The following is a 9,897-nucleotide window of genomic DNA, read 5'->3' as shown; positions in this document are numbered from 1 at the left end:
AATCATCTTCTATTTCTTGATTAAGACCCGTTGTGATTGGTTTGACGCCCCGAGACTTATCCCACACGTAATTTCCGCTCTGTGTGCTCTGACCTCTGAGAGCCAATCATATCTGGCTTTAGTCGTTTCACAAGCCAATCACGTCTTAGGGCGGGACAAAGATCGTGGTTTATATCCAGGTCGTGCTGCTGCGACTTCCACATCGCTTCCGAATATTCTACTGCAGTACTTTGTTTTGGGAGACTAATAACTCAAGATTTAAAAACATGTCTGGAAGAGGCAAAACAGGAGCAAAGGTCCGCGCCAAGGCAAAGACCCGCAGTTCCCGCGCCGGTCTTCAGTTCCCCGTGGGCCGCGTCCACCGTCTCCTCCGCAAGGGCAACTATGCGGAGAGAGTCGGCGCCGGAGCTCCGGTGTACCTGGCCGCCGTGCTCGAGTACCTCACCGCCGAGATCCTGGAGCTGGCCGGAAACGCCGCCAGAGACAACAAGAAGACCCGCATCATCCCGCGTCACCTGCAGCTGGCTGTGCGGAACGACGAGGAGCTGAACAAGCTGCTCGGCGGGGTGACCATCGCGCAGGGCGGCGTCCTGCCCAACATCCAGGCCGTCCTGCTGCCCAAGAAGACCGGCCAGTCTGCACCCAGCTCCGGCAAGGCGGGAAAGAAGGCCTCCTCTCAGTCTCAGGAGTATTAAGCGTCATGGCTGATAACTTTTACCCCAAAGGCCCTTTTAAGGGCCACCCCACTTCTCATTGAAAGAGCGACTCCTTGTTCATGCAGCTTTTGTTTTGATTTACGCAGCATATAACTTAATAAACCCGCCTGTTTTTTTTAAATGTTGTCATTTCTACTTGATTGACCAGGCTGCATTGTGCTATTAGAACAGACTAGAATTACTTTTTTGATCTTAAACTGGGAAATTGTGGTCTTAAGAATAATGTAAAGAAGGTGGTGAGAAACGCAGACGCAGAGCTGACTCAGAGGGCTTCTAAACGGGAATGTAAATGCGGGATGGTTAGTGAAAATGGGGGTCAAGAAACCAATCAACAAAACTGAAACTTCAGTGGTTCCCAAAATGGGGGTCGGGACCCTAAGGTGGGTCGCCATCCACCAAGAGGGGGGGTCGCGAGATTCCTTCCATTAAAAATCATTTAACAGTGCATAAGTAGATCTTTTTACCATTTTTGGGAATATACAAAAAGTAGTTTAATTTCATATAAGACAGTATCATTAAGTGAAATGAAATTTTGAATTATTTTAGGCTGTTGTATTTTGTGTTACTAGTTTTTGGATAGGTTTATTAGTGCGTGGCTGTTGCTACGTTATATACCTAACTAACTACCTTAAAGACCAGTAGGGGGGTCCCCAGTTTCTGTCACCCTTATTTTGGGGGTCATGACCTGAAAAGTTTGGGAACCCCTGCTTTAAACTACTGGAAATAAGGGGTCAATTTTTGTTTGGGGCTGTATAGAAATGAGCCAAATATGCCAAACAGAAGTGCCCATTTGTCTGTATATACATCAACAACTCCCTGACATGATTCACCTGAGAAGTCTCCATGTAGGTATAGGATCATGTTAAATGTTACTGCACTCTCAGTATTGTTAGTTTCAGTTAAAACAGATGTGTAGAGGTAAAGTGGAAAACATTGTTTGTGCATCTTTGTGGTTAGAAAACAGTAACGGTTTTCTATGTGGAGCTCCAGGTGTTTCCTCCTTAAATATGACAATGACATGTTATGGTGCCCACGTGGCTCTGCTGCTTTTCAGATGTTGTTCAGTTTACCACCACAAGTGGCATGTTTGACATGAAAACCTAGAATGGCCAAATTAAACCATTTGGAAGAAAAAAAAACAACTCATCAAAAGATGTTTCCCTGCTATTAATACAAATGTTCAATAAAATGATGCCCTCTGATATCTTACCATACATTCACACAGTGCCAAGGTGTGACTTAACACATGAGATGCATCAGCATTACTGAGATTGTCTCATATCTACCCACGACAAGACAAATGCTTCTGCAAAATATGTTCTGCATTGTGTTTAAAATCCATTTAATTAACAGTTTTAGCAGAAATTATAGCCAATAATTTATCTTATTTAGGCAACCAAATAATCCTGATTTAGATGAATGTGCACTTTGCTGATTTCTCCACCAGGGGTCATTATTTTCAAGTCTTAATCTAGGAAATGTGTGGCGTTGATGTCCATGTGTGTTTTCATTTAGTAATTATTCTCAGGGCACGTATTGTTCTAGCAGATATTCAACTGTCACCATCATGCCAAAAAAAGACGGATGACAATACTTCTAATTGGAAATGAAGAACTTAAAATCACCACTAGTAAGCCTGATAGGAAAAAGTAAAATATCTGAGGACCCATCAGTTCAGAAGGATGTCACCGGTGCTGCACATTACCTAAGCAGCTGATTTTCACCCGTAACCTTTCCACAGGAAAAGAGCATGCAGAGATTTCTGTCTGCTTTGATTGTTTTATTACTGGGAAAAGCAGCATGACGCGACAAGTTTGAACTGATCCCAGGACAGGCTGAACCAATTACCCGGGCCTTGACGACGTGTCCAACACCAACAGCCAGGCTAAAAATTCCACCCTGGGAGGAAAAACCAGAGTGTCCGTTGGCTGTGATGACTATAATTTACTGATTTGCACTCTGTTAAAAGGCTCTAAAATGGTCTGTGTTTTTTCCCCCTCAGCTGTTTGGGGCAGAGCTAAGCAAACATATTCCGTTCTTCCTCAGTGTGTCTGTGTTTGTGTGGCTGTGTAGTGTTTGTCTTATTTTATGCACAAAGCAGGGATCTGAAGCCACAGGTATGGTTGGTTTAGGAGAGCGTAGGACATTTAATTGTCTTAAAAGTGCAAACAAACTTAAGCCTTCCCAGTGTAACCATTCTGGAGATTCTTATCTCATCGTCGTACTTTTTTCTATTTTTTTGTTTATTACAGGGAAAAAAAAATAATGAGCTGAAAAAAACATCTTAAAATATCTCTGGAATTTTTTAGGGAAAACACAGAAGCCTAGATGTTTGCACTGGGCATGAGCATAACATGAGAAAAAGTTAAATTCTAGGAAACAAGATATGCCTCAAAAGAGCATAGGAGAAATGTACAGATACGGACTGAGAGCCAAACAAGTGGGGAGAGAAAAAAGGGCCGGAAAGAGGGGTGGACCCGGCAGAAAGATGCATGTGTGGATGCAGGGAATATTTCACCCACAGTGGAGTGAAGGACTGACAGCATATTTCCATGCTGGAGGGAGGAGAGAGAGAGAGAGAGAGAGAGAGAGAGAGAGAGGGAGCTGGGAGAACTTTCTCAGGAAGAGTTTGGAAGATGTCTCGCCTCTGATGTTTTTTATTCTTTGGACTGAATCGTTCAACAGACCAGACGATGGTTGGAGCCAGTTCTGGTAACGAGAAACAAAAATATTTGTGTGTGTTTTGTGTGTGTGTGTGTGTTGGAAATGTACAATAGGAGTGTGTTAGAGGAGCAGATAATGGGGCTATTGTTGAAGTTTACACTCATGCTTTACGGTCTATATGACCCTCTTATTTCACACTCAGTGCACTGTGTGAGAGAGTTTACACATTTTTGATCATTTTTTATTTATTAGAGTCTCTTTGCCTGTCAGCTATTTTTTTACTTAAATGACAAAGAACAAAACAGGTGTAAGTTATCTGTTTACAAAAAAAAAGAGGACTGAGTATTTTGTGTGTGGATAACTTTATATATGAGATCAGGCTACATCAGGAGCTAAGGATTCTAGTTTGAGTACATTTTAGGGTTAGAGTTAATTTAACCCATTTAGGGGACACTGATAAGTATCTAAACATTACATGTTGCTTGGCTGTGTATGTCTCACTCTCCCAATGTTTGGATTGATACGTTCTAGGAGACAAATGGACAGATGTTGAGAAGGAGACAGCACATCTGTTTGGTGGGAGACTCAAGGATAAGGTTTTGGGAATATCCACAGCCTCTTGTCTCCTGAGGGTGATTTGTTCTGGTTTTGTGGAGTTGTGCCTCAGAAGAGAAGCTGATCACAAGATGTACTTTCTGTGCATTGTGATGACTTATTTCGTTACGCTTTAGGAGTATGTGAGTGTTATCTCAAGCAGAGCAAACTCCTTTTGCTGTATACAATGATATACTTAGATATATAGGCAAGGCTAGGCGAGGCAAGTTTATTTATACAGCAGATTTCAACAACAAGGCAATTCAAAGTGCTTCACACAAGACAAAAGCATCATGACAGGAAAAAAAAATATTACAAATGCTGAGACAAAAGAATCCACATTTCATGACAGCCCCTTAAAATACCTTTTATCTTTGTCAATAAACGATGAGGAATTAATTTTGTTTGTATACAACAACGCAGCAAAATTAGACTCTGTGTTTAACAATAATGTCCTGCCTCTACCTTGTTGGCTGCTGTAGATGGTGTTAATCTGTCTAAATCTGCAGGGTCTTCTTATCCTGCGTTGAGTCTGTCAGGCATGTATGTCATGTTTCATTTGAGTTAAGGTCAAGGTCAGGTCAAAAGTCATGTTTGGGTCTGTCAAATGTAGCGGAAGAGGAAGGATTTGTGCCAATGGGAGGAAGTGGGGACTGGGTTCAGAGCAAGGACGTGAATATTAGCGGGTTCCACCTGACTGCACTTTGCATTCCTCCACCTGTTTCCTATAATGTCATGACCAGACTTCTTGAATAGATCTGCAGACATCTGCTTATAAAAACCATTCTGGCAGGGCAGAAGAGTGAGTATTAACACTCAGACGACCAATCTGAAACTTGAACAAGACAAATGATTTAAAACCAGTATGACAGCTTTACTCTAACTGGAAACTCTTCCAGTAGTGATGAACTCTTATCATCCTCCCACAGCGCTCATAACCTGTTTGAATGTCTGTCAGGCGTACGACCAAGAACTTCTAAAGGGGAAATCAAGTCATAGTATGGCAACGACAGACGGCAAATAAGAATCACTCATCCAGCTGGATCGTTTTGCATGATTTATATATCAGTAAAACTGATTTTCATTTTTATTATGAACTTTTTTACATAACTTTTCTGGACATGAAACAATCTGAAATGAATACTGAGGCCTCTATGTGACCTCCTCCAAACGCAAGCAACGTTACTGTGACAAGAAAGATTTCTTAATTCATTTATTTTTATTGCATGTAACCACTGCCGCAGGGTTTGTCAGTTACAGCACGCTAAAAAAAAACTGCCTTTGTTTGCACTTTCTGCCTCAAAGATTCAAAGTAAATGATTGTTAGAATACCGCAGCATGAGATTTTTCCATCACAAAACACTTCTTACACGTACACAGAATGCACTCAAGCAAAAGGTAATCACCAATGTGTCCACAGGGGGCGCCAGAACCAACTCAAACAGAGAGTTCGTCACAGGAGCTTTGAACTTCCCTTAATAACATCGCACTTTCATTCAGGTGGAATTTGAGTCATTTTATTTATCTAACAAGAATAAACTCATTCAAACTGGGTCTCTAAATTTATGTTAAAACATGTCATAAACTTCAGCTTTTCAAACCCTTATTTAATTAATCATGTCATAATCTTTATAATAATGCTACCTTATTGAAGCCAAGCAGTGTTCTAATAATTCATCTTCTTCTATGCACATGCTCAAATTTAAATGTGAAAACTCTTGAATTATGCCTCTTTAGGTTAGATGATGTTTTAAATTCTATTAGTTTGTAAAGACTGATTGGGCTTACTTGTGCTTCATTACCTCGGTCGCTGTAGCTCGACTGAATTCTCGACTTTGAAATGACCATTTCAAAAACATTCAGTAACTTTTCACCCCCTCAGCTGTTACCTCCACATCACCACTGACTCCAAACATCAACCCTCCTCTGCAGACTTTGCTTCCAGTCCATCTGGTAACTTAGCTGCAACTGTTTGTTTGTTTTATTATTTTCCTTAGTGACTCCTCTTCTTCTTCATTTCCTCCACCTCCTTTCTGGCCCACCAACCATGGGAAAAGCCCTGAGAGATCAATAGTGGACTCTTTTCTCCCACTCTCTCTTCCACTCTTTCTGTGTCTGTCTCTGGGCCAAACGGTTCCTGTGGGACGCCTGAGAAGATGGCTCACATGTGTTCGTTCGCTTCCTGTGGAGTGTAGTAACTCTCAATCTCATCATTTTTTGATATATCAAGCATAGAGGGTGCATTATGATCCATTGTGCTTAGTCATATTTTCATGAATTGTTGTGCAACTATTGAGTGGAAATACCCGCTCTTTAGTTTGTTACATCAATGGCTCAGAGCAGGAAGTTAGAGAACACAGGGTCTTTTCTATCTCCTACTCCTACACAATGTTTTGATTCCCTCCTTGGATCAGACCCTAAACACCTGCTTTACTAATACACAATGTCACTGCAGCCCCCTCTGATCATGTGCTGCAGCCTACACGGTTCAATGAATGGAAATCCTGTAGGAGTGAACACATCTCTGAGGAGGATCTGAACTTTTGCCTTATCGTTATAAATCCTATTTTAAAAGAATCCATGACAAAGATGTCAGACAGGAGTGAGAGCTGTATTTAAATATGTTAATTTAAGGCTTTTATGCAATTCTACAATTCACTTAGCAGACGCTTTTATCCAAAGCGACGTACATCAGAGAGTAAGTACAACACAAGCAAGGATCTAGGAAAGAGGAAACAATGTCAGTAAAGTGCAAATGATCAGTTTTGAGTCCGATTGGACAAACAGGTGCTGACAGGCATTGCACAGCACAAATTTGACGGCTGTTCTTGAGAGCTCTTATCAGTATAGAAACCATCTTAAAATTGTCGTTATCAAACAAATCCATTGTCATTACCATCATTATCATCATCATCATCATCATCAATAATATCAAAACCATCGTCATCATTAAGGTCGTAGGTATTCATGAAAGAGTTGGGTCTTTAGCTTTTTCTTAAAGGTGCAGAGGGACTCTGCAGATAGAATGCAGTTCCACCACCAGGGGGCGACAGAGGAGAAGAGTCTAGTCAGTGTCTTGTGATAGAAAACAACAATAACTCAACCATTCTAAAAAGAAATGTAAAAGTTCTCGAAAGAAACATTAAGAGAGAAAATGGGAAAAGTGAGAAACAAATGTCTATATATACAGATTAAACAAACTTGCATACATACATGTGCACATGCATACATGCACAGAACAACACACGTGTAAGTTTTCATTCAGATACATCATATATGACACTAGGGACGACAGGTTTAGCCTTAGAATACATAAAGTCTGCAGTTACGAGTGGTTATATACAGACACATTTTTTAAAATTAAATTCTCTCTACAAACATTTTGACATCTCTGAATATACAAAGGAATCTGACTTACAAATAAATGCAACACATTTTCTAAGTCATAGCAAAACAGCTCATTTTGGATGGCAAGTGCAGATGCCGGGTCCCCCTCCGCTGCTGCGTGTCGGGGATGTAACTCTGCACCGGGACGAGGGAGGAGAAGGGGTTGGGAGGAGGGAAATAGCAGAGGAGATCAGTGAGTGAATGAAAAAAGCTAAGAGCAAGACATAAACAACCATGTGGACATTGCTCTATGGATTAAGAAACTCCAGGAATACGAATGGATAGCTGTTGTCCTGAGGAGTTTGCAAGAGAAGAAGAATGGTAAGAGCTGCAAGGCTACAAAAAAACAATTTATTTGTGTTTGACAACACAGCTTTTAAAAATAGTTTCCTATTTTTATGTGGCACTTCAATAAGAGTCTCTTATTTTTGCTCTTCATTTTAAGAGGATATTTTCCTTTTATATTTTACAGAGTAAACTTAATCTTAGTATAAATCATTTCTCTTTTAGAGTAGCAATGCAGACTGTGTGGCTGGTGGTGTCTATTTTCAGAAGCTCATGGCAGCTCAGAAGGACATAACTGCCCCCGTAATGACAGGTTACTGTGCAAGGCCCAGCATTTTCAAGCTTTAAAACTATTCTCCGGATTGGGTGTGTACGTTAAATCACTGAGGCTTGTGGGAGCTGGAGTGTGTGTGTGTGTGTGTGTGTGTGTGTGTGTGTGTGTGTGTGTGTGTGTGTGAGTCAGACAACCAGAGACACATTTCCATGCCCACTCTCTGCTCCTGTGTCTGGCTGCGTGGCTCAAAGAGGGTCAGTGTTGACAGGCAGTGGGCTGACGGCAGAGGCGTGAGGGGTCCAGTGTCAGAGCTGAACAAGAGGGGATGGTCTGTTCTCTGTGTCACACACACACACACACACACACACACACACACACACACACACACTGGACGGGATTGTCAGATAAGTGTGATTCCAGCGGTCTGTGGTGACATCAGACGTAGAGAGAACGTCCTGTTGTCTTTGCCGGGGCTAAACTTGGAGCCAAGCAGCTGTGGAGCGTTTTTTGACCTTTTTTTTTTTGGTGAAGAATTTGAAATGAACGGTGATGTCAGGAGCGACAGAGAGCTTGAAGCGTTTCTATTTGATGTAACAGTCATGTGTTGTTGTGTGACAGGGCTGATGTGGTCATTTCCTGAAGAGTCAAAAGCAGAATTAATGAGAAATGCAGATCAGGAGGTCCTAGTGAATGACTTTATGAGCAAAGAAGTTTGACTGGAATCAGAAGCCTTATTCACACATGCATAAAAATCCAGGAAATTTCCTAAAATGTTCAGGTTAGGCAGAAAGGGTGAACCCAAACCTTCTGACATTTTCCGGCCAGCCTCCTAGTAAAATTTGGGCAAGAAGTCAATGAGCTGATAAGTGAACGCAGCAGGTAGCCTTAAATCCAACTCACTGCAAGCACGTGGGCGGGGTGATGTTTGTCCACAATTTCACTGATTCTGTGATTACGTCTAAATACATGAGGCATTGTTATACAGAAAAACAACTTAAAGGAGGTGTGATAGGAAAACTCTGGCAGAATTCAGGGGCAGACTGTCCTGAAATCTTCTCGAAACTTTCAGGTGTGCATGTGTGAAAGGAGCTATATGCTTTTGCCGACAAAGTCACAATATCTAAACTGCAACCACCAAAAAATCACAGGAGGCAACACATCTTTCTAACTGACAATTTTTAGAGTTCCCTACAAAATACTAACTCACTGTGCCAGAAAATAAAGCTTTCTTTTTTCTTTTCACATCAATGTCAATTAGGTAAGTTTAACTGACTTGACTATTAAAAGCTGATTTTGAGGCTTATTTAGGCCCAAACCCTTACTGAGACACTTTATGTTGCTTATTTTCTAAATATTATCAGACACTTTTTTTTGTATCTAGAGACTGTCAGATGAATGAAGTCAAATTTTCTTCCCTGAAATGAAGAAATCAACATTTTCATCTCTGTTTGCTCCATGTAGACAAAACAGACACTAGATAGTGAAAAAGTTGTGTCTGTCTCAGATTTGCTCAGGAATGCTGAGATGATACCAAACTGTTGCCGGGACAGCATGTGTGTGAAAGTAATAGACGGGGACACAAGCTTTTAGAAGGAAAACATGGTGAGTCATCTGGTGTGCGTATGTGTCTGTGTGTGATTGTTTGAGGTCTGTCTGGTCCTCGCGGCTTGTTCTTACCCTCTCATCTGATGAGCAGACAGCTGGATGTAATCTGCAGCATCTGTCTGCTTATATTGTGTGTTTGTGTATGTTTGTGTGTGTACATGTGTAGGCTCTGTGCATGAGTCACAGTGAGTCATGAGGGTCTGAGGAGGCAGTGATCAGACCCCTGATGTGCAGACCAGAGGTTGATAAAGAACCTAAAAGGCACATTTGGGTAAAAGTACAAATATCATACCAGAAAATAACTTTTGAAGAATTCAAATCCAGCTGGTCTAAATTAACTCAGTTAACTCTTTTTCTTATATTCATTTTACT

At 41.2% G+C, this 9,897-nt stretch overlaps 2 protein-coding genes across 7 annotated transcripts in view; both read left to right on the top strand.

Annotated features, from left to right (window-relative positions):
* Positions 1–159: 159 nt before the first annotated feature.
* On the top strand, positions 160–1,146 carry h2ax (H2A.X variant histone). Its single transcript, XM_020646200.3, has one exon. It carries the CDS (start codon positions 267–269, stop codon positions 693–695), a length of 429 nt encoding a protein of 142 aa, XP_020501856.1. The 5' UTR covers positions 160–266; the 3' UTR covers positions 696–1,146.
* Positions 1,147–7,525: 6,379 nt separating this feature from the next.
* The window catches only part of phldb1a (pleckstrin homology-like domain, family B, member 1a), a 32,505-nt gene continuing 30,133 nt past the window's right edge, over positions 7,526–9,897 (top strand). For 5 of the 6 annotated variants that reach the window (XM_065962910.1, XM_065962908.1, XM_065962907.1 and 2 more), the window contains exon 1: positions 7,526–7,682. In XM_065962910.1, coding sequence (XP_065818982.1) covers positions 7,680–7,682 — 3 coding nt within the window. In that variant the 5' untranslated portion in view covers positions 7,526–7,679. The remainder of the gene's footprint in view (positions 7,683–9,897) is intronic. The other variant, XM_065962906.1, reaches the window with a different exon arrangement.

Source organism: Labrus bergylta, chromosome 14, assembly GCF_963930695.1.
Source record: "Labrus bergylta chromosome 14, fLabBer1.1, whole genome shotgun sequence".
Taxonomy (NCBI): domain Eukaryota; kingdom Metazoa; phylum Chordata; class Actinopteri; order Labriformes; family Labridae; genus Labrus; species Labrus bergylta.
The sequence above is the reverse complement of the archived record's forward strand: the minus strand, read 5'-3'. Positions and strand labels throughout refer to the sequence as shown.